At 42.5% G+C, this 25,356-nt stretch overlaps 2 protein-coding genes across 2 annotated transcripts in view; one reads left to right on the top strand and one right to left on the bottom strand.

Moving 5' to 3' along the window:
- The window catches only part of SLC7A7 (solute carrier family 7 member 7), a 28,559-nt gene extending 26,249 nt beyond the window's left edge, over window positions 1–2,310 (top strand). The window contains 4 exon segments of the mRNA XM_007449522.1: window positions 1–33; window positions 1,028–1,177; window positions 1,386–1,569; window positions 1,790–2,310. The exon segment at window positions 1–33 is cut by the window's left edge and continues 6 nt beyond it. Coding sequence (XP_007449584.1) covers window positions 1–33; window positions 1,028–1,177; window positions 1,386–1,569; window positions 1,790–1,896 — 474 coding nt within the window. The 3' untranslated portion in view covers window positions 1,897–2,310.
- Window positions 2,311–2,856: 546 nt separating this feature from the next.
- Window positions 2,857–24,913, bottom strand: OXA1L (OXA1L mitochondrial inner membrane insertase). The gene is given in 12 exon segments (XM_007449521.1): window positions 2,857–3,464; window positions 3,548–3,628; window positions 3,717–3,879; window positions 3,970–4,074; window positions 4,259–4,423; window positions 4,613–4,698; window positions 4,953–5,096; window positions 6,334–6,547; window positions 19,255–19,416; window positions 19,870–20,033; window positions 20,036–20,091; window positions 24,894–24,913. Coding segments are annotated over 12 exon segments (1,485 nt in total). The 3' UTR covers window positions 2,857–3,339.
- Window positions 24,914–25,356: the final 443 nt, after the last annotated feature.

Genomic DNA, 25,356 nt, shown 5'->3' with positions numbered 1-25,356 from the left:
CGGTTCACACCAGTGCCGGCTCTGCTCTTCAATGTAAGTGGTCTCAAGACTGGGGCTGAAAGCCAGATTGTGGGGGAACTTTAGTAGCAGTAGATACAACTGTTCTTAGCTCCCCAGAAGCTCTAAAGAAGATTCTAATAGAAAAACTGTTGATGGACCATCCACTGTGGGCAAGGCACTGTGCTATAACTGCTGCAGTGTTTTCTTTTTAATTTATTTTGGCTGTGCTGTCTTTGTTGTGGCATGCGGACCCTTGGTTGCGGCATGCATGTGAGATCTAGTTCTGAGACCAGGGATCGAACCCGGGCCCCCTGCATTGGGAGCGTCTTACCCAGGGATCGAACCCGGGCCCCCTGCATTGGGAGCGTGGAGTCTTACCCACTGGACCACCAGGGAAGTGCCTACTGCAGTAGTTCTTGAAAGAATCCGTATTCTCTAAGGAATGGTGACCTCCTCTGGCCCAGGATGAGGCATAAAGTTCATGGAATACACTGTAACGACTGCCGTGGCAGACAGTGATGTAGTGTTGAAGGGAAGAAATGGTCACTGTGGGGGTAGAGGGCGAACAAGGAAAGACTTCCTGGAGAAAGTGAATTTGAAGTGGATTTTTAAGGTTAGGGTTGCAAATGGTAGCGATGGATGGGCTTTAGGCTGAGAGAAACAGCATCAGAAAGTCCGCAGGTTAAGCAGTGTGGAGTTGGGTAGCAGGAGGTAAAAGCTGGAATTGTATGTTGGAGCCATTCTGGAGAGGCTCTGGGGCAAAAGCTATTTGAGGAACTGTTTTGAGCTGTGCCGTACAGAGGATTAACCTGGCAAGGGTTTGAAGAATGGGCTGAAAAAGGCTACTGACTTAATAGGAAAGGAGCGAGGTGTTGAAACTAAGGTGGTAAACGGGGTGGGAACAGAAAAGGACAGTTGGGGAGACTGAGGACTTGACAAGGGGGTGGAGTTGTGGGAGGTAAAGGGGACTGGCAAGTGCCTTGCATGACAGGCCTTGAGAGGAGCTGATGTGGGCTTGTGCCTGCAGGGTCTCATGGCGCTGATCTACTTGTGTGTGGAGGACATCTTCCAGCTCATTAACTACTACAGCTTCAGCTACTGGTTCTTCGTGGGGCTCTCTATCGTGGGTCAGCTTTATCTGCGCTGGAAGGAGCCTGATAGGCCTCGTCCTCTCAAGGTAGGACCTCTCCATCCCACCTCTGCTGCACCCACTCCAGGAGATTCTTACATTTATTCAGAAACCTTTGCCTGGAACTTGACGGTGGTTCCGAGTTGAGAGGAAGGGGGTGACAAGAGCACTCAGTGCTCTGCTGTTCACACGTGGGGTTTTCTTGGCTGTCCACCCTGAGCTGTCTAACCTCCACTTGTTTCTTCTGTGCCCTTAGCTCAGCCTCTTCTTCCCCATTGTTTTCTGCTTCTGCACCATCTTCCTGGTGGCTGTTCCACTCTACAGCGATACCATCAACTCCCTCATCGGCATCGGCATCGCCCTCTCAGGCTTGCCCTTCTACTTCTTCATCATCAGAGTGCCAGAACACAAACGACCTCTTTGCCTCCGCAGGATTGTGGGTAAGCCTTGGATCCTCAAGTCGGCTCAGCTATTGTACAGCCTGTTTTTGTTTTTTTTTGGCTTTTTCTGCAAATCTAGTCTCCCAAATCACCTTCGCCATAGCTCCTACCTGTTGTTGAGGCTTAACTGTAATTGTCCCCTCGGGCCCAGCCCCATTCAGTGCCACCTGACCTCAGCCCAGTTGACCTCTTCTGTTTTGACTCAAACTTCTCTTTGTAGCATCTGCCACGTGGTATCTCCAGGTCCTATGTATGTCAGTTGCTGCAGAGATGGATTTGGAAGATGGAGGAGAGATGCCCAAGCAACAAGATCCCAAGTCTAACTAAACACCCCAAGGAATCCTGAGATGTGGGCAGCAGGGGCCTCATCTCCTACTGGCTGGAGCCAAGGAAGCTGAAAAGCTCACTTCTTTGGAGGCGTCTGTCCAGAAGCCTCTTAGGCAGCTTCAACAACCTCTGAACTTGCTTTCTGAGAGATGGAGAGTAATTTATTTGCTTTGCTACATATTGTTCCGTATTTCTTTTAAAGGGACAATAAAGCAGACTATGATGGGGAGCATGCCAGGTGTGGGCTTGGATGGTCCAGTGGCACATTCCCATGTGTTAAGACATCCACTCACCTCCAGTGTGCCTGCCCACTCCTCTTTCCCACTGAAAGACCCAATAATGCTCCAAACTTCCCGTCTCCTTTAGAGAGACGTCAGACTGTCAAAGGTGCTGGACAATAAAAGGGTATGTTCCTGAGCTCTGAATGGCCTCATTTTTAAAAAAATTAATTTATTTTTGGCTGTGTTGGGTCTTCGTTTCTGTGCGAGGGCTTTCTCTAGCTGCAGTGAGCGGTGGCCACTCTTCATCGCGGTGCGCGGGCCTCTCAACTATCGTGGCCTCTCTTGTTGCGGAGCACAGGCTCCACACGCGCAGGCTCAATAGTTGTGGCTCACGGGCCTAGTTGCTCCGTGGCATGTGGGATCCTCCCAGACCAGGGCTCGAACCCGTGTCCCCTGCATTAGCAGGCAGATTCTCAACCACTGCACCACCAGGGAAGCCCCTGGCTTCATTTTTATATAGTGTCTCAAGGACAGCTCCCATTAGCCTGGCAGGAAGACTAAAAGCAATCTTATGCTTGAAAGGATCTAAGTATTTCTTCCCTCTTGAGCCAGTTGCTGAAGGCTGATGCAACCAGTCTCTACACAAGAGAACACCTAAGCTGCTGTAGCAAAATGCTAGGTTGTTCGATAAGAGCTTTATCAACTTCCTCTTAATTATCACTAAAAACTTAACCATATCTACTTCTTGAAGGATATTTCATATGTAATCTTGGGGTAAATGAATGTGGTTCCTCCAGATACAGTCTCCACTTACCACACATACCTATGACCACAAAGCAAGTACGGACGGGACAACACATCTAAGCCCTTAATGCCAGGTTACAACACTGAGACGCCTCCTAAGAGCATGGGCCAACAAGAACAATCACCACCCAACCTATTCTTTTCTCTGAAGCACTCAGTCCATTTCCCTGTTTAATAAGTGCCAGGGAGTAGCATGTAGTACTGAAGTTTACTAACTCAGCGGATGGGAAGATCACTTGGCTCCCCAGTGTTCTTTTACACTTAGGTGGAAAAGTCTGTAGTGGAATCCACTTTTAAAATGAACATCAACATGTCCCACAGTTTCTAGGTCTGGGGCAAGGACCCAGCATCAGTTTTTGTTCTAAGGCTGAGTCTCTCAAGAGAGAGAGTTCCTGACAGTATGAGCAGGGAAGAGGATTCAGCCAAGTGTGTCACTCCAGGGATGCTTTGACTTTGGTTTGTTGCTGCTGTTGGGGGTGTTGGGAGGTCCATTCTTTCCATGCTGTAGCAGAGGGTTGTGGGTAAAGGTCTGTCGTAAGGGACCTGTGGGAAGGAGAAAACCAATCTCAATGAACAAAGGAAAGGAAGAAACAAATGACAGAATTTAGCCTGCAAGGGTTATTTACCCCTGGCTGCTAGCTCCAAGTGATTCTGCATGCGTCGTTCACGCTCCTGTAGCTGATGTGCCATTTCGGCATTCTTCCAGCCTGTGTAAAAAGGAGTAAGGCAGTTTGGTCCTGTACCCACTTCTAGGCCACTCTCCCCAGTTCCTATTCACGGAGGACAGGCCCTTACCTCTTTTGAAGCTCTTTATGAAGCCTTCCCGGGGAGGTAATTTGTCTGAGTCATGCACAACACGCTGGGGGATTTTAAGTACAGTGCGTACAGCTGGAATACGGAGGCAGGCCACCTGGCCCAGGGAAAATATGTTGGAGGAGAGCCAGTACATGAACACTGCCTGGATGAGAAGGAAGAGAAGGTACTCAGAAGCTGCGTCCCTGGGCAGCTTGCCGGGAGACTTGGAGCCAGCCCCTGAGATATTACTTACCGAGGGGAAATGGATAGTTATGGGCAAGACTGCCAGGGGCATCAATCTGATAACATTTCTCATCCACTGAAGGTCAGAACTTTGAACGCCAGTTTCAGCACCTAGCTGCAAAAAAAAAAAAAAAAGCAGGGGAAGAACAGTAAATGCATGGCAATTTTAGTTGAATGTGGCTCAGATTTCTTACCCATCAACTCTCTTTCTCTAGGGAGTGAAGAATGACCGTTCTATATAACTACTTTCCCCTCACTCCCCATTCTGCAGGCCTGGCACTCGGCGAACCTGGGCTTACCTCAAGGACACCCCACATTGTAGCAGTGACCACCAGAGGTAACATGTAAGTGGGGTCAGATAGTGTGAGATCCTGGAACCACCAGAGGCCACCTGTCTGCAGGCTGGGCACAGGAAGGTTAGCCATTTCTCTCAAGGCAATGAAAAAGGAGATGAAGATCGGGGCCTATGACACAGGATAAACAGTGTCAGGACCCTTTAGTAGAAGGGACATTTTAATTACTCCATTACTGAAACCCATGTAGCATAGTATCACCACCACATGCTTTTTTGGGGGGTCCAGGGCATGGGAAACACAGAGGAGTAATCTGATTGGTTCTGATGAAGTTAAAGAAGGGAAATGTTTTTTGCTCACCTGAGTCAGAGGTAGAATGAGAGGCCTAAAGAGTTTAATATCATGCTTTTTCTGGTAGAACGTCATCTCCGAGGAGGCCCTGTAAACTGTGAAGGGAGTGGAAGCTAACAGCTGGGCTAACAGCTAGGTTGGAGGAGGTGACCATCCTCATCACCTGGCCCACGAGATTTCTAACTGACCCTGGCCAGTCACTGGAAGCATTAGGCCTAAGAAGCAGGTAAATCTTAGAACTCGCCCAACTGTAGCAACTCCTGATTTAGGCTGTTCCCCCAACCTGAGCTGAATGTCAGGGCAAGCGCAAATGTGGTCCTCACCCATGCTCATTCTGCAACTGACTCACATTCAGTATGGTTTCCTGTCAACTTGGCCTCTCTGATTCGAGCGGAAAACTTCTGAATCTCTGGCAAGTGGTTGTGGATGTTAGCTGCCTCTCGCTGGCCCTTCACGATGAGAGGAAACACCAGGCAGCGGGCAAGGACTGTACCTGGAAAACACGAACTAAGACTGGAGTGAAATTCAAGCCATTCTGCAGCTAAAAGGCTGAAGGTTTTTAGGTCCTCACTGAAAGGGTCTCTTAGCCCAGACTTTTCCACCCTGTGACTCGTGCCCAAAGGGCCCCAAAACAAAGGGTACGGGTATGACTTAGTTCCTTTGAGGCTCAGTCTTCTGCTTTGATGTCAAAAGTCTGGCATTAACTTCTCTAGGCAAATGACCAGGAATCTTGTTTTCTTGAACAAAAAGGTGACAGAAGCCACTTTTGTAGATCAGTGGTTTCCAAACTTTTCTATGATCAGTGGCCCCCTTTTTTCCCCAACTCTAAGTGTAACCCCAATATACGTAACAAATAAAATCAAGCTGCCCTGGGTGAGGAGGTAGTCTGACTATAGGATTGTTCAAGCTCTGGCCTTTGCTTTGCTCAGAAACACTTTTACAGAACTCTGGGGCCCGCAGGAATGAAGTTTGAAAGCCACTGTCCTAGAAATGCCTGCAGTAGGAGGTAATCTGGTGGCCTACTGCTTTAGCTCCCTCCTATTTCTTTTCTTACACTTCACATTTCTTGATCATTTCAACAAATATTTATTTAGTTGATGGTATCTGTGGGTAGGCAAGTGGGCCTGGGCTGAGAAGAGACCAGGGGGAGATACAGGTTTAGGCTTTATCAACATTATGATGAATGGTGTGAAGTGGACAGAGAAGGGAGCTAAGGATGGAACCTGGAATCCCAGCACTAAAGGGGCAGGTAGAGTACTGAGCAATGGAGATGGGGGGGTGTGGTCAGAAAGACAGGAAGAAAATCTACGAAGATTGTCGCAAAAGCCAAGGGACAGGGCTTCCCTGGTGGCACAGTGGTTAAGAATCCACATGCCAATGCAGGGGACACGGGTTCGAGCCCTGGTCTGGGGAGATCCCACATGCTGTGGAGCAACTAAGCCCGTGCGCCACAACTACTGAGCCTGCACTCCAGAGCCCGTGAGCCACAACTACTGAGCCTGCATGCCACAACTACTGAAGCCCACGTGCCTAGAGCCCGTGCTCCACAACAAGAGAAGCCACCGCAATGAGAAGACCGCGCACCTCAGTGAAGAGTAGCTCCCGCTCGCCGCAACTAGAGAAAGCCCGCGTGCAGCAATGAAGACCCAACACAGCCAAAAATAAATAAATAAAGTTCGAACCCTAAGCCCCCACTTCCTCTACTGTTGTACAAGATATATCCCCCTTACATGCAGCAATGGCCCCCCACCAAGGTAGGCCTAGGTTAACATGCATAAATTCCAGTAAGTTCTGGATCAGTCCCACTGGGGTGTATGACCCCAGCCCAAGCTCAGTGAAGCTCTGTTCTGCAGCAGCCAGGATGATATCTGCAGTGTCTCCAGAAGCCACCTCAGGTACTGCTGTAGGTGCGGGAGTTGCAGGAATGACCGGAGGGGCCTGAACCTGTGGGGAAAAAGGAGAAAAAAAAAAAAAAGCCAGACGTTATATTCGGGGAGGGAGGGACACACCCATAGAAATCGAGGTCCCTCTTATTATAACCAATACTGGGGTACTCTCTTGACTCCCTGTTTCTTGTTCTCCCAGGGTAGCCTACACTGTCATAGAATTCAAAGCTTAAAAAGAACATTTTATGCCCGGAAGTCAATTAAAAAATACATAATATTCCTGGATTTTGTAATGCTTGTGGTATCTGTCAGCTTTTAAAAACCATTACTTTGTAAAGATTTCTTATTCTAAATAAATATTCCCACTCATATTTTTTAAGAAAGGATATTTTATTTTTCCCCTCTAGGCAGAAAGACAAGTTACTCAAAATAAGACTTCATGATTCTCCTTCATGTTGGGAAGTTATTTCTTGTGAATTTTCCAAACTTCAGTCATTTGAGTATCACTGGCACGATTCTGCATACACTGAAACTATTATAATTTTTCTTTAAACAACTCAGTTTTTAAGATCAAAAATATCTACTTGGTCTCATCCTGAGAAATACTAATGTCCATGAAATCAGGGATATACAAGTTATAATCAAAGATATACAATTATAAATTGTGTCAACTGAAAAAAAAAAAGCACGACCTAAAAGTTGAGAACTGTGTGTTATTTGGGGCATTACTGAGGACTTAAGTGCAGGACAAAGCCTCTCAGCTCTGAGGGACTGTTCCAAAGAGGTAAGGGAGAAGCCAGGATGTAGATGAGGTTTTGCAAACGAACAAAAAAACAACCCCAAAAGCCAGGTAGTCAAACACAAAAAATCACTGCTAATTAAATAAAAACCAGATGTCTCAGGTTAATGAATTTAGTGCTTTTCTAGGTATGGAAAGACACCAGAATTTGGGTTTATTGAAATCATTCCTTTGATTTGTACCTTAACTATCTAGGGCCAGTATTGTTTCTCCATCCTGACTTCCCTCAGGGTGCACTGTTGGGGGTGACTGCAGTGGCTGATGGTCCCAACATCCTTTGTTTAGTGATAAGGCAGGTGACATTCTTTGTCCTCAGCACCTCCTTCTAGGTCATAAACTGGACCAACAATTGGGAGGCATTTCATGACCAATTCTGTCCCATGGCACTAGGAAGGCTGATTCGTAGATCAGGCAAAGATTCTGCTGATAGGCTACTCAATTTGCTAATTTTTGGATCAGGCCCTGTTGATAATCTAAAATTCTCTGGATCGCCTGGATGAAGAATGTTGCCTGCCATATCAGTAAATAAAGGATGCTGCAGCCATCAAGCCAATCAGCCACCCTCAACTGTATACCCTGAGGGGATTCAGGATGGAGAAAAACAATACTGGTGCTATACAGTTAAGGTGCATATCAAAGGAATGATTTCAACAAGCCTAGACTCTTAAATCATTCCACACATAGAAAAGTACTAAACTCATTCACTTGAGATGTCTGGCTTGTAACACTAATCTTTTGATGTTCTGACTACCTGGTTGTTTTTGCAAAATTCCTACATATCCTGGCTCCTCCCTTACCTCTTCAGAGTAGTCCCTCGGAGCTATCTCAGAGGTAGTCTTCTGGCTTAAGTCCTCAGCAAGACCACTGAATAAAACATAATTCTCAACTTTTAGGTTGTGCATTTTTTTTCAGTCAACAATTTTGGTGACCACGAAGGGACCCAGAGCAGAACTCTCTCCTTTGCCCGAACTCTAAGAGGATCCAGGGCCTGGTACCAGCAGAGGCCTCTTGGGCCTGTCTGCCTCCTTGGAGGGTCCAGACGAATTTGGGTGATTCTTGGATCTCCTGATTATTGGTTGATGATCCTGAGTTTTATCTGGCAGTGTCTAACTGCCCAGTTGAAAGCTACTGGGGAAACCAGGTGGAAAGACTGGGAGTTGCTCAGTTGAGACAATAAGGAGCCTGGACTGGGTGATGAGGTGAGAGGCTGGCCTAACATCTTTGCCTCCAATTAAACACTCTCACCAAGTCTATGTATGTACAAAACTTATACTTACAAGTACTCACTTAATTGGGAATTAAAGGAAATCTTGCCCTGAAAATAGCCCAAATGGGGCTTTTTTTTTCTTGCTGCATCTCATGGCATGCGAACTTCCCGGACCAGGGATCAAACCCACACCCCCTGTAGTAGAAGCGAGGAAGGACCACCAGGGGAGCCCTGGGGCTCTTTTACTGCATACGCAGTTAAGTTAGAGAAAGCAGCTTGATAAACCATCTTTTCAGAATTCTGACCTTAAAGAAATAAAAGCCCTTCTGGGGGAACTTGCAAGTCTCTCCCAGTGTCTGAGATGTAAATGTTCTACTTGATCCTCTTAAGTGTGCGAGTGCGCGTATGTGTGTTGTGTTTTGTGAGAACTTGGTCTCTGCCATCCAGAAGGTACATATATTCTGCAGCCAACTGAACAGACTGAGATTCTGAGCAGTCTTTTTCCGGACTGTGCAAACTCTCAGGGGCTTTTTGCCATTTTAACTTTTGCTGCGTCAGCCTGTACAACAAAGGCCTTTACTTTCTTGGGCTATTTTTGGGAGTAAACCTTCTGTATCTTGGTTAGGTGGCATCCTTCGCACTCTCTTGTGGGGATGCTTCTTTCCTCCTGTTGGTCTGAATCACAATTTTAATGGCCAGATGACAGGTCTTTTAAATTGGAAAAACTCTAAATCGGTAAATCTTTAGAGAGTCTCGTTATAAACAGCTGTTTTATCGGGACCCATGGAAAAACCAAATTAGAAGGTGGAAAAATATATATAATGGTTAACCTAAGAACTCCTTTAGTTAAACCAAACAAAAAACTGGCTTGGGAAGCCTTATTCCTGGTCTCTGCTTCCCCTCAATGGGTGTTATAGATGCTAAAAAAAAATAAAAATCAATAATGTTAATTAGGTTCATTAACAGGGAAATAAGAAAAAACTGAAGGGAAGGTCTAGAGACTTTTTCCCAACAAGGTGGAAATTTTAAAGGAACTTGTCCCAAAAGATAAGAAGTCTCTAGATGGTTTTTAAGAAATGGAATAAATAAAATGGACATTAATGGGACTAAAACAAAAGGTTTTGGTACAATACTACCTAAAGTTGGATGGGCTTTAGCCCCCTTTAGGGATTCCCATTGATCTTCAACATTAAGGGGCCCCAAACAAGTCTGCTCTATTTATCCCAATTAAAAAAAAAAATGTATGTTTAAAAGGCTGGAAGAAAATTTCATTGAGATATCTGACCAACAATTACTTGGGGCAACATATAGGCCAATTAGTCAAATTAAAAGATTGACAGGGATTTCCCTGGTGGTCCAGTGGCTAAGACTCCACACTCCCAGTGCAGGGGGCCCGGGTTCCATCCCTGGTCAGGGAACTAGATCCCACATGCTGCAACGAAGATCTCGTATGTGGCAACATAAATAAATATTAAAAAAAAAAAAAAAAAAGATTTACAAAGGGTCTGAGTCCCTTGGCTCAGCCCCTCACTGGGAACCCCAGTGCCTTTTATTTTTTTTTAAATTTTTATTTATTTATTTGGCTGCATCAGGTCTTGGTCGCAACAACGCAGGATCTGCGTTACGGTGCGTGGGCCTCTCTCTAGCTGTGGCGCATTGGCTCAGTAGCTATGGCTTGCGGGCTCTCTAGTTGTGGCACATGGGCTTAGTTGCCCCATGGCATGTAGGATCTTAGTTCCCCGAACAAGGATCGAACCCACGTCCCCTGCACTGGAAGGCAGATTTTCAACCACTGGACCACGAGGGAAGTGCCCCAGTGCCTTTTATACAAAAATACTATTTTATATGGTCAGCATAAAAAGAAAGGTTTCTGCACTCCTTATAAGACCAAGGTTTGTTGATGGGGTCCTAACAGAAACTAAAGTTAAAGGTATAAAAGTTAAAAGAATGGAGACAAAAGTTTATAAACATTGGTAGTAAATGAGCTTTATATAAGATCGTTACATGTCTTTTGCCTAATTATATTATGGGAAAGACATGTATATATTGCCCGATATAACACAGGGCATATAAATCTGCCCCTCAGGAAATATAACTAAACACACTAAAGGAAACCAACAGGGTTACCTGGGCCTGCACAATATAAAATAAAAACTGGGAGCAATATTCAAGGGCTAATAAAAAAAATAATAGAGATTTTGCTCTGGATTTAACTTGTGAACTCAGAAAGAGGACTTTTGTTGAATGTCTTATGCCAGCTTTTAAAGGCATGGTTAAGTTAAACCCTAAAATTCTAGAACATAGAACTCATGAATTTCAGTTTAGTTGGAAATCTTCTCAGTGATATAAAAAAGCAAATAAAAGAAAATACAGTTGGGCAAATCAAGCTTTTAATATCATTTAAGCGGCAAACCAGTTCTTTGGAGAATTAAAAGCAACTGTCTTTGTCTTGCAAATCTCTACAAATCAAAAATATAAATACAGCTCACAATGGCTTGAGGCTGAGCCTAATTAGCTCAATCAGGTAAAATCTGAAACCAAGGAAAAAGGAGAAAAAGGCCTTTTAAACCTCAAACTGCTAGAAAGGCTCCCTCACTCAAAATCTGGTTCATACTCTAAATGATCTGTACTTGTTTTTGAAATCTTTTGTCACTTTGGTTAAGTGAATAAGTATTGTTTCACAGTGACCTATGATACTATGTGACCATGTGTTTTGAAACCTTTTTGATATTTTTGACAAGCTTACAAGTAACAAATTCTAACTAAAGTTATTTTAACCTCCAGCTAACTCTGGGATGCTTCAAAGAAACCCTGAGGCATCTCAGAGACAAATTTAAACGTTGGCTTATTTGGTAAGTTTAAATTACTTGAGAAATACTGTCAACTGATTGGAGACAAACCTTAGGTTATATTTTATGGGTAAATGTCATTAATATAGCTATTCCAAAATTTATATGGAATTCCTAAAATTCCTGGCATAATGTTATCAGTCATAATTCTAGTTATTATCTTAAAATGCTGTACATCACAGAAATATCCAAGTTTCTTGTCAATTACATTGTAATCAGATTTTTTTCTTTTTAACATCTTTATTGGAGTATAATTGCTTTACAATGGTGTGTTAGTTTCTGCTGTATAACAAAGTGAATCAGTTACACGGTATACATATGTTCCCACATCTCTTCCCTCTTCCGTCTCCCTCCCTCCCACCCTCCCTATCCCACCCCTCTAGGTGGTCACAAAGCACGGAGCTGATCTCCCTGTGCTATGCAGCTGCTTCCCACTAGCTATCTATTGTAACCAGATCTTTAACCATGCCATTTTAAGTCTTTTGTGGTTTATAGACAACCACTGTTTTACTCTGGAGCTTTTATAAAATGAAGATCTTCAATAAGATTCATAAAAAGAACTTTCTGGGACTTCCCTGGTGGTCCAGTGGTTAAGACTCCGGGCTTCCACTGCAGGGGGCGCAGGTTCGATCTCTGGTCAGGGAACTAAGATCCCATATGATATGCGGCGTGGTCAAAATAAATAAATAAATAAAAAGAACTTTTTGACAAATGTAAGTTTCTGATAACTTTTAGATCATACCACTGACTTGGGTAAGAAATTACAAAACTCTAATGAAAAATGTGATGACTTCATCCAGATCAACAGCAATTAATTACATGGGACTGAATGAACTGATAAATATCATTTATAATTTTCTGAAATATACTGGCTTTTAATCTTTGTTTTCCAGGAAACCTTTCTTCTTAGGCTATGATCTAAAGCAAGTTAATAAAGTATACATTTGTAAACAAAGATGAAACATTTATCTTTCTACCTGATCCATCCAGAATTTGGCTTCTCCAGCTGGCTCTCTCCTGTGGACTTGATGGTTTGTTTTTTTTTTTAAATAAATTTATTTATTTTTGGCTGCATTGGGTCTTCGTTGCTGTGCATGGGCTTTCTCTAGTTGCGGCGAGCGGGGGCCACTCTTTGTTGTGGTGCACGGGCTTCTCATTGAGGAGGCTCTAGGTGCGTGGGCTTTAGTAGTTATGGCACGTGGGCTCAGCAGTTGTGGCTCACGGGTTCTAGTGCGCAGGCCCAGTAGTTGTGGTGCACGGGCTTAGTTGCTCCGCGGCATGTGGGATCTTCCCACACCAGGGCTCAAACCCATGTCCCCTGCATTGACAAGTGGATTCTTAACCACTGCGCAACCAGGGAAGTCCTGACTTGATTGTTTATTGTGACCAGATTACAACTATTTATACTAATCATTATTTTAATTTGTTCTCTGTTTCCAAATTGTTTATGCCTTGTGTTTCTCTCTGCTGTACTATGATCTGATTAACGTTACTAGCTATAGTACGTATCCTGTCTATTTTATTTTTATTTTTGGCCGCGTCATGTGGCATGCAGGATCTTAGTTCCCCGACCAAGGATCAAACCTGCGTCCCCTGCACTGGAAGCATGGAGTCTTAACCACTGGACCACCAGGGAGGTCCTCCTGTCTATTTTATAAGATTGTCTCTTGTATTAACAATGTGTAACCATGGCTAAAAGTCTTGAGACAGTTGACCATATATGTAATTCTACATAGAATAACTGTAATAGTGCAACTCTAGATAAGGGAAAATATTTCCTGGATCCTAAGAGACGAGTAAGACAGGTGATCCAGAGAATTTTAGATTATGAACAGGGCCTAATCCAAAAATCAACACATTGGCCTATAAACAGAATCTTCCCCTGATCTAGGAATGTGTCTTGCTAGCAATGTGGGACAAAATTGGTCATGGAATGCCTCTCAAAAACATTGATCTAATTTATAACCAAGAGGAGGCACTGAGGACAAAGAATGTTGCCTGTCATATCAGCAAACAAAGGATGTTGGGGCCATCAGCCACTGCAGCCACCTGCAAGGGTGCAACCTGAGGGGATTCAGGATGGAGAAAAACAGAATACTGGCCCTAGATAGTTAAGGTGCACATCAAAGGAATGATTTCAATAAGCACTCCCCCCACCCCAAAAGCCCAGACTCTTGCATCTTTTGTTACATAGAAAAGTACTAAACTCATTAACTTGAGACATCTGGTTTTTCTTTAATTAAGAGTAATCTTTCGATGTTCCGACTACTTGTTTTGTTTTGGCTTTTTTTGCAAAACTCCTATATACCCTGGTTCCTCCCTTACCTCTCTGGAACAGTCCCTCAGAGCTGAGAGGCTGTATCCTAGTTAAGCCCTCAGTAATGCCCCAAATAAAACACAATTCTCAACTCTTAGGTTGTGTATTTCTTTTCAGTTGACAATTCGTACCTCATTTACCTTTTCTTTTCTTCTGCTGCACCCTGTGGCTTGTGGGTTTTATAACTTATAAAAATATCACCAAGTTAATTTTTTTTCTTGCTGACAACTATGCAACAGAAATAACATGAACTTACTGACCTTCAGTAAACCTAGGTACAATAAAAGACATGTCTATATTGATTAAACCAGCAATTTTAAACTAGCTTTAACACCAGATATTAATTTAATATTGAATATTTCCTAAATCACATGAACCCGAAATTCATTCCGCCAGTTTCCTTTATATTTAGAAATATTTAATTTGTAAGCATTTACTTTTAAGTCAGTTAAATAGAGGTCTTTTATAAATTTAGGGAGTATACCCAGAGGTAGTGACATCTCATATGTATAATGTCTACACACACGTAAACAGACAAAACTAAAGATCTCACAGTTTCACTTAAAAGACTTAGCTATGAATCAGGCATTACAATATATATAAACTTACTAGCTTATAAATAACAATTGGAATAAATTAAATTCATTTGCTCAGAGGACTAAGGCTTTGCTATTTGTGGAAAAGACTTAAGATTTGTATTTCTCTATGACATAAATCACAGCAAGACCTTTTTGACCCACCTCCTAGAGAAATGGAAATAAAAACAAAAACAAATGAACCTAATGAAACTTCAAAGCTTTTGCACAGCAAAGGAAACCATAAACAAGACCAAAAGATAACCCTCAGAATGGGAGAAAATATTTGCAAATGAAGCAACTGACAAAGGATTAATCTCCAAAATTTACAAGCAGCTCATGCAGCTCAATATCAAAAAAACAAACAACCCAATCCAAAAATGGGCAGAAGACCTAAATAGACATTTCTCCAAAGAAGATATACAGATTGCCAACAAACACATGAAAGAATGCTCAACATCATTAATCATTAGAGAAATGCAAACCAAAACTACAATGAGATATCATCTCACACCGGTCAGAATGGCTATCATCAAAAAATCTACAGACAATAAATGCTGGAGAGGGTGGGGAGAAAAGGGAACCCTCTTGCACTGTTGGTGGGAATGTAAACTGATACAGCCACTGTGAAGAACAGTATGGAGGTTCCTTAAAAAACTAAAAATAGAACTACCATACCACCCAACAATCCCACTGCTGGGCATATACCCTGAGAAAACCATAATTCAAAAAGAGTCATGTACCACAATGTTCACTGCAGCTCTATTTACAATAGCCAGGACATGGAAGCAACCTAAGTGTCCATCAACAGATGACTGGATAAAGAAGACGTGGCACATATATACAATGGGATATTACTCAGCCATAAAAAGAAACGAAATTGAGTTATTTGTAGTGAGGTGGATTGACCCAGAGTCTGTCATACAGAGTGAAGTCAGTCAGAAAGAGAAAAAACAAATACCGTATGCTAACACATATATATGGAATCTAAGGGAAAAAAAAAGGTCATGAAGAACCTAGGGGCAAGACGGGAATAAAGACACAGACCTACTAGAGAATGGACTTGAGGATATGGGGAGGGGGAAGGGTAAGCTGGGACAAAGTGAGAGAGTGGCATGGACAAATACACACTACCAAATGTAAAATAGATAGCTAGTGGGAAGCAGCCGCATAGCACAGGGAGATCAGCTCGGTGCTTTGTGACCGCCTAGAGGGGTAGGATAGGGAGGGTGGGAGGGAGGGAGATGCAAGAGGGAAGAGATATGGGAACATATGTGTATGTATAACTGATTCACTTTGCTATAAAGCAGAAACTAACACACCATTGTAAAGCAATTATACTCCAATAAAGATGTTTTAAAAAAAAAGATTTGTATTTCTCCTTGATAAACCCTAAGGAGGGTATGAACTGGATTTTGGGTGAGGGAACCTTTCCACTGGTTTGAATTTTAAAAGGCCCTTCCTCTTTGGTTTCAGGTTTTACCTGATTGAGCTAATTAGGCTCAGGCTCTGGTGTTTGTGGGTTGAATTTACATTTCTGATTTGTAGAGATTTTCAAGACAGACATTTGCTTTTAATTCCCCAAAGAACTGGTTAGTTGCCTAAATGATACTAAAAGATTGATTTGCCCAACTATATTTTCTTTGTTTTTTTAATATCACTGAGATTTCTGACTAAACTGAAAACCAAGAGTTCTTAGGGTTCAATTTATCATGTCTTCAAATGTTTGGACAAGGCATTCAACAAAGGCCCCCTTTCTGAGTGCACCAGTTAGACCCAGAGCAAACCTCTATTACTATTTTCATTAACCCTGGAATATTAGCTCTCAGTTTTTACTTTGTATTGTTCGGGCTCTGGTAACCCTACTGGTTTCCTTTAGTATGCTTAATTAATATTGTCTGAGGGGCAGATTTATATGCCCTGTCTTATAATACCAGGCTGGGGAAGCATTTCCCAGTGAGACATAATATCTATCCTACAATATAATTAGGCAAAAGTGATGTAACCCTCTTACATAAAGTCCATTTAAATATTTTTATCTCAAGTCTATCAACTTCTAAACCTTTAACTTTAGTTTCCATTAGGATCCTATCAACAAGCCTTGGTCTAAAAAGGAGTCCAGAAACTTCCCTTTTATCCCAATCATTTAATCTATTTTTGTATAAAAGGCTCTGGGGTCCCCAGTAAGAGGTTGAGCCAAGGGACTCAGGCTCTTTTGTCAATCTTTTAACTTGATCAATTGGCCTGTGGCCCCAAGCAATTGCTGGTCAGGTATCGCAGTGTAAGTTTCTTATAGCTTTTAGAAGGGGGGAAAAAGTATATATACACACACACCCACACACACACATTACACTGTGGTAAGTAAATAAGAGTGGACTCGTTTGGGGCCCTTTAATGTTGGGGACCAATAACGTTGGTCCATCCAATCTTAGGTAGTGTTGTATCAAAACCTTTTGTTTTAACCCTATTAACATCCGTTTTATTTATCTCATTTCTTAATAGCCATCTAAAGATTTCTTTATCCATTTGGGATGAGTTCCTTTAAAATTTCCACCTGTTGGGAAGACTCTAGATTTTCCCTTCATCTTTTTTAACCTCCCTGTTAATCAGCCTCATTAACATTATCGTCAATGTTTTGCATCTGTAAGACCCTCTGAAGGGAAGCAGAGACCACAAATAAGGTTTCCCAAACCGTTTTTTTAAACCAAAGGGAGTTTTAAGGTTAACTATTGTGTGTGTGTGTATCCACCTTCTAATTTATTTTTTATAGGTACCAATAAAACAGCTGTTTATAATGACAGCTCTCTAAAAATTTACCAATTTAGAAGTTTTTCCAATTTAAAGGATCCAATGGCTATTGATAGGTGGTATTTTAATTACAACTCAAACCGATAAGATGCAAGAAGCATCCCCACAACAGAGTGCAAAGGATGTAGCCTTCACAGATCTAGAAAGTTTACTCCTAAAAAGCAGTCTAAGAAATTAAAGGTCTTTGTTATATAGGCTGACACACCGAAGATTAAGATGACTGAAGTCCCTGAGAGCTGGCGCAGTCAGACAAGACTGCTCAGAATCTCAGTCTATTCAACTGGCTGCCAAATGCACACCATACATGTACTTTCCGGATGGCAAAGACCAACTTCACACACACACACACACACACACACACACACACAAGGTAGAACGTTTACATTTCAAAGACAGAAAAACGAAAGTTCCCTAGAAGGGCTTTTGTTTCTTCACACACACACACACACACACACACACACACTAGGTAGAACGTTTACATTTCAAAGACAGAAAAACGAAAGTTCCCTAGAAGGGCTTTTGTTTCTTTGTAAGGTCAGAATACCGAAAAGATGTTTTATCAAGCTGGCTTTCTCTAGCTTAACTGCATATAAAATAAAAAGAGCCCATGGGCCCCCCTGGTGGCGCAGTGGTTGAGAGTCTGCCTGCCGATGCAGGGGACACGGGTTCGTGTCCCGGTCCAGGAAGATCCCACATGCTGCGGAGCAGCTGGGTCCGTAAGCCATGGCCGCTGAGCCTGCACGTCCGGAGCCTGTGCTCCGCTAAGGGAGAGGCCACAGCAGTGAGAGGCCCGCGTACCAAAGGAAAAAAAAAAAAAAAAAAAAAGAGCCCATATTGGCCATTTTCAGGGCAAGGTCTCCTTTAATTCCCAATTAAGTACCTACTTGTAAATATAAGCACAGAAACCTGGCAGGGTGTTAATTGGAGGCTAGCTTTCTGAAAAAAGGTTAGGCCAGCTTCTCAGCTAATCACCCAGTCCAGACCACTCTGAGTGTCTCAACTGAGTAACTCCCAGTATCTTTCAACTGCACAGCCAGATGCCTGTTAGACACTGCCAAATAAAACTCAGGATCATCAAACAATAAGTGGGAGATCCAAGAACCAGGAGAGACTCACCAAAATTTGTCTGGACTCTCTGAGGAGGCAGATGGGTACAAGAGGCCTCTGCTGGTACCAAGGCTCCAGTTCCTCAGATTTCAGGTGAAGGGGAAAACTCTGCTCTGGGTCCCTTTGTTGGTAGCCCAGGCTATGACTGAAAAAAAATGCATGACCTAAACGTTGAGAACTGTGTGTTATTTGGGGCATTACTGAGGACGTAAGCCCAGGATACAACCTCTCAGCTCTGAGGGATGTTCCAAAGAGGTAAGGGAGGAGCCAGGATGTAAAGGAGTTTTTGCAAACAAAGCAAAACAAACCAAAAAAACCAGGTAGTCAAACACCAAAAAATTACTAATTAAATAAAACCCAGATGTCTCAAGATAATGAATTTAGTGCTTTTTTTTTTTTTTTTTTTTGCGGTACGTGGGCCTCTCACTGCTGTGACCTCTCCCGTTGCCGAGCACAGGCTCCGGACGCGCAGACTCAGCGTCCATGGCTCACGGGCCCAGCCGCTTCGCGGCACGCGGGATCTTCTCGGACCAGGGCACGAACCCATGTCCTCTGCATTGGCAAGCGGACTCTCAACCACTGCGCCACCAGGGAAGCCCTAGTGCTTTTCTAAGTATGGTAATACGCAAGACTTCGGGCTTATTGAAATCATTACTTTGATATGTACCTTAACTGTCTAGGGCCAGTTTTGTTTCTCCATCCTGAATTCCCTCAGGGTGCACGGTTGGGGGTGGCTGCAGTGGCTGAAGGCCACAACATCCTTTGTTTACTGATATAGCAGGTGACATTCTTTGTCCACACTTGATATGCAAGTTATAATTTTTCTAATACACAGAATCACGTCTCATACCACCATCAGTGGCTTGCCACCATTCTGGCAAACAACGCCTAGTATATAACTTAAATCTTTCCTCCTGTGCTCTCAATAATTTCCCCACTGATCTGAAAATCTATCCCAAGCAGAGATGCCATCATTTCGCGAGTTGGGTGGAATGCGGACAAGAACTCTGCTCCACATTCCCCTCCCCCTAGTCAAAGCAAAATAAAAACAAATCAGAAAGAAGCACCACTCCTAACACTGCAAGGAACAAAACGTCTCTTACCTGGGCTTCTGCAAAAGAGGTGGCAGAGGTACTGAGGCCCCGGGGGCCTGGGGCCGCGAGGAGGACATAGTGCGGGTGCCCGCAGCAGCGGCCGGCTGGGAACCGGAGCCCCGCTGTCAGCGCTTTCCGGGGCCATTGGCAGGGCCCTGCAACGCTGTGGAACTGAGTGGGTAAAAGGAAGATGGAATCCTTTTACTGGGTGAAGTCGCTCATTATGCTCACCGTCTCCCCCCGCGCCCCCCCGCCCCAGACAGGCAGCCAGCTACCACAGGTGAGCACATTCTACTCCCCGCGCTCAGACTGCGACCCTGAAGGCTTGCAAGCTGTGAGTCCTGCATCTTAGCTACCGCAGACCCACCCCGGGGCCCAGAGGTTGAGGCTGAGGTTTCCTTAGAAGGAGTTACGCTTGTTCCCAGGAACAGACCACGATACTAGGCTGCTGAACCCGCGGAGTCGGGAACGGAACCCTCCCGCGTCCTCATGTGACCCGAGGTCACGAGACGCAGGTCCCGGTGAGAAGATCAGCGTCTTCTCATGCCCACAGCACGAGTCATTCCTGGCTCGGGTCACAGGGATAGGGTGGCATCCTGGCGCTCGGCTCCGGGGCATCCTTACCTGACGCTTGGGCCGTAGCAGGCGCAGAACCTCCCGGCGTCCGCACATCAACCCCAGCGCCATCTTACCAGGAAGAGGATTTACGTTCGCGTCTGCGCACTCAGAACCGCAGCCTCGCGGGAGGAGGCCCTTTTGGAAATGGGCATGAAGTCAGAGCTGTCGCCACGCTCAGGAGGTAAAGGAGACTGGAGCTTGACGACCATATTTGAAGTGGGTAAGAAGCTGCAAAGGGCCACCTTAACAAGATCGCGCAGAGAGTGTTTTCGGGAGATAGAAGTTCAGAGCCATATCGCCACCGGCGTTCCTTAGTGGCTGCGTAAACCTGGGAAATTTTGTCTTTAAAGTCCGTGATTCTCCTGCGACTTGTTAAACTAAAAGGTACCCTCTAGACGACCTTGGCTGTCCTTGGTGTGGGGTTGTCCTGGCCAGTGATGTTCGATTCTTGTTGCTAGCTAATACTGTAATCGCAGATCCAGTGGAATTTGAGAGTGGTCTGGAGTTTGACAGGAATTGAGGGAAGGCAGTTTCTAGGAATATTTTCCTTCCAGATAAAACGACAAAGCTTCAAGAGGAGGCTCCATATTTCTCCTTCCCTTTCCTTAGGGGTTGGTTGAGGAGCATCTTGTGACATTGAGGGGACAAATCTTTAAAGATGAAAGGTGGATCGTTAGGGAGTTTGAGATTGACATGTACGCACTGCTATATTTAAAATGGATAACCAACAAAGACCTACTTGTATAGCACAGGGAATTCTGCTAGTATTATGTAACAGCCTAAATAGGAAAAGAATTTGAAAAAGAATAGATACATGTATAATGTATGTGTATAACTGAATCACTTTGCTGTACACCTGAAACTAACAATATTGTTAATCAACTATACTCCAATATAAAATAAGAAGTTAAAAAAAAAAGCTAACATGCTGAAGATGGTTGTATGGAAAGATAGAAAACCCCTGAATACTTGATGATGTCATTGAGCTGCTGCAGCAGGCTTGGAAACACCTATCTCCAGATTTTGTTATGTAAGATAATTGAAGGTCTTTTTTGTCTAGACTGGTAGGTCTCTGTTGCTTGGGTTCTTAAAACTGATAGCATTTCTAGAGATACATGAGGTGAAGTTCCCCTCCTCCAAAGAAAAAAGAAGTAAGAAAGGTGGGAGTTGAGTATATTTGAACCCCTATGAAGACTCAAACTACAGAATGCTTTTGAAAGAGCAAAGTATAGTTTGGGAAAGATACAATAGCCTGAAACGATTTCAATCACTGCTAGTTTGGGCTGGTTATAAATGTACCTGACAGGAATGGTAAAAACAGAAGGCAAAGAAATATAATACAGATTTAGTGGTAATTAGGGGTATGACCTATTAATCACATATATTGGACACCATTGTAGACAAGCTTTTTAAAGATTACTTTGAAAAATCAATACAGTTAGAAGTAATGACAAATATACAGCTACAGAACACTTGGCAAAAAAACCAAAAACCAAAGAACCTATCATATGGTAGACTGTTACTCTGGTGGCCCCAAATGAATCATTCCTCTCAGTTTTGCACCCCTGATAGTTCCCTCCTCTTGAATCTGGGCTGGCCTATGACTTGCTTTAATCCTTAGAATTCATTTTAGGCCTGTGCCTTAAGAAGACAATACTTTTACATTCAGGGAGATGCCACTGTGTTGGAATTTTGACTTCTCAGACTTCCATGCTGTGAAAAGCCCAACCTAACCACACGGAGGAGCACTGAGGCCTTGGCTAACAGCTCCTGTTGAGCTCCCAGCCAACAGTCACCACCAGCTCTCCAGCCATGTGAAGAAGGCCATCATGGAAGTGGATTCTTCAGCCTCTACTGTAGTTACTTTGGGTGACTCTATGTGGTGCAGAGATAGGCTGTTTTCTCTGCTCAGCTCTGCCCAAGTTGCAAAATACAAGCAAGTAAAATGATTGTGGTTTTAAGCCACTGAATTTTGGAGTACTTTGTTGTCTGGCAGTAGATAACTGAAATAAATTTTAATGTTATGTGAATAGGTTTTTGTGCTTGGGAAAAGAGCATTTCCTTACCACTAAAGCTAACCGAGGTCTGCTTATATGAGTTTGCACTTATTTCTCATATTTCTGTGTGTTTTTATTGCCTTTTCATGGGAATTGGTCCTATTTTTCCTTTTAGATTGTACATTTCTAGAGGCAGGGAACAAGCCTCCTATCTTTTGTACTTTTTCCCCCTCATTAAGCTTTTCTTTTTTAAAAACTTTTATTATTTATTTTTATTTTTGGCTGCGTTGGGTCTTCATTGCTGTGCGCGAGGGGCTACTCTTTGTTGTGGTGTGCGGGCTTCTCATTGCAGTGGCTTCTCTTGTTGCGGAGCACGGGCTCTAGGCATGTGGGCTTCAGTAGTTGTGGCACGTGGGCTCAGTAGTTGTGGCACGCAGGCTCTAGAGCACAGGCTTAGTAGTTGTGACTCTTGAGCTTAGTTGCTGTGTGGCATGTGGGATCTTCCTGGGCCAGGGCTTGAACCTGTGTCCCCTGCATTGGCAGGTGGATTCTTAATCACTGCGCCATGTTTGCTTGTGTCCAAAATTCCAATGTTGAGGGCCAATTCCCCAATATGATGGTATGTGGAGGTGGTACTGATCTGCACATAACTTCCAAACAAAATTGAACATCCTTTAAAGGAACACAATACAATCTAGACACTCAACAATATAATATTCACATTGTTCATCATCCAATTAAAAATTACTAGGCATGCAAAGAAGTAAAAAAATCAGTAGGAGCAAAATCAATATAAACAGACCCAGAAATAACAGAGATGATGAATTAGCACAAAATGATGTTTAAAAAGCTATTGTAACTATGCTCAATGATTTAAGGGAAAAAGTTAACATAATGAGAGAAATAGGTATGAAAAAAACTAGGTGAAACTTATAGAGATGGAAAATACAATATTCAGAAAATGAACAATTCACTGGCTGGGCTTAACAACATATTAGACAATGCAGAAGAACAGATCAGTGAACTTGAAGACCTAGCAATGGAAACCATGCAAACTAAAGCACAGGGAAAATAAAAGGCTAAAAAATTAAACAGAGTCTCAGTGACTTGTGGGATAATCGTAAGTGGTATATTATACATGTAGTTGGAGTCCTGGGACAAGGAGAGAGGGACAGAGGAAACATTTGAAGAAATAATGGCTAAAAGTTTTAAAAAATGATAAAAACTATAAATTCACAGATCCAACAGACCACAAGTAGGATAAATACAAAATCATACCAAGCCACATCATGATTAAATGGTTGAAAACCAGTGATAAAGAGAAAAATCTCCCCCCCCCCGTGTTATTGAGATTCAATTGCCATATAACATATATGTTTAAGGTGTACAATGTGTTGATTTTATATATATATATATATATATATATATATATATATATATTGCAAAATTGTTATCACAATAAGGTTGGTTAACACATCCATCACCTCACATAGGTATGTTTTTTTTTTCTTTGTGGTAAGAACTTTTAAGATCTACTCATTTAGCAGCTTTCAAGTATATAATACAATATTGTTAACTATAGTCACCGTTCTGTAATTAGATCTCCAGAACTTATTCACCCTATAACGGAAAGTTTGTACCATTTGACCACTTTCACCTATTCCCCCCATCCCCTGCCCCTGGCAACAACCAATCTACTCTCTATTTCCATGAGTTCAGCTTTTTAAAGATTATGCATACAAGAGAGATCGTACATATTTGTCTTTTTATGTTTGACTTGTTTCTCTTAGCATAATGCTCTCAATGTTCATCCATGTTGTTGCAGATGACAAGATTTCCTCCTTTTTTATGGTTAAATACTATTCCATTATATATATATACATATATATATATAATATCATGTTTTCTTTATCCATTCATCTGTCAGTGGACACTTGTTTCAGTGTTTTGCTTATTGTAAATAACGCTGCAGAGAACATAGAAGTGCAGATATCTCTCTGGGATAGAGATTTCATTTCCTTTGGATAAATACCCAGGAGTGGGGTTGCTGGATATAGTAGTTCTATTTTCAAGATTTTGAGGAACCTCCATACTGTTTTCCAAAGTGGCTGTACCAATTTACATTTCCACCAGCAGAGTACAGGCGTTCCTTTTTTTTCCATATCCTCATCAGCATTTGTTATGTCTTGTCTTTTTGATAATAGCATCTAACAGGTGTGAGATGATAAGCTCATTATGGTTTGATTTGCATTTCTTTGATGATTACTGATATTGAGCACCTTTTCATGTACCTGTTGGTCATTTGTATGTCTTCTTTGGAAAAATGTTTATTCAAGTCCTTTGCTCAATTTTTTAAAAACATTTTTTATTTCTTTAATGTTGTATCTATTTTATTTATTTATTTTTGGCTGCATTGGGTCTTCGTTGCTGTGCACGGGCTTTCTCTAGTTGCGGGGAGCGGGGGCTACTCTTCATTGCGGTGTGCGGACTCTTTATTGCAGTGGCTTCTCTTGTTGTGGAGCATGGGCTCTAGGTGTGCAGGCTTCAGTAGTTGTGGCATGTGGGCTCAGTAGCTGTGGCATATGGGCTTAGTTGCTCTGTGGCTTGTGGGATCTTCCCAGGCCAGGGCTTGAACCTGTGTCCCCTGCATTGGCAGGTGGATTCTTAACCACTGTGCCACCAGGGAAGTTCCCGTTCAAAGTGTTTTAAAGAGAGTATATAATGAAGTGTTAGGTAACAAAATACATATAACTGTGAGTTCAAAGTTAATATGGGCCATAACAGTCACGGAAAATTCATGAAAGATGAGAGTGGACGAGATTTTGGCTGGTGCTTCCAGGCAGAGGGAGTAAAACAACAGGCCTGTGGAGGATAGTATGAAGACTGGTCTGCAATGGAGTTAACCCTTAATTTCCTAAGAAATTTACCAGTTATATTCATAGATGTTAATTAAAGTGCTATTTAAGTTGGTAAAAACTTGAAACAATCTCTATTTTGTTTAAGAGTTTCTCCTAAGAAAATAGTAAAAAATACCGATATTCAAAGATGATCATTACAGTGTTATTTAAAATGACAGAAATTGGAAACAATCTACATTTTAACCAACAGGGAAATGCAAATGGCTTAGGCTACATTCATTCAACAGAATATGTGTTCATTTCAAAACATATTTTTAATTATAACAAGTTGGCAAAATGTTTATGACTTAGTAAAAAATGTATATAATTATGTAAAAGAAGCAGAATGCAAAACTATAAGTACATTATGCTGTTAATTTTGTGGAAAAAAAAAATGCATGTCTTAGGAAAAAAGCCTGAAAGAAAATACACCAAACATTTTATATGAGGATAATCTCAAGGTGATGTAATTATGGGTGATTTTTATTTCCATCTTTACATTTTTCTATAGTTTTAACACTTCTAGCAATGATTATATATTTTGTGTATATTCCTGGATACTATCTGTATTAGCTTACTGGGGCTGCTGTAACAATATA

The sequence above is a fragment of the Lipotes vexillifer genome, unplaced genomic scaffold (assembly GCF_000442215.2).
Source record: "Lipotes vexillifer unplaced genomic scaffold, Lipotes_vexillifer_v1.1 scaffold1093, whole genome shotgun sequence".
NCBI lineage: Eukaryota > Metazoa > Chordata > Mammalia > Artiodactyla > Lipotidae > Lipotes > Lipotes vexillifer.
The sequence above is the reverse complement of the archived record's forward strand: the minus strand, read 5'-3'. Positions and strand labels throughout refer to the sequence as shown.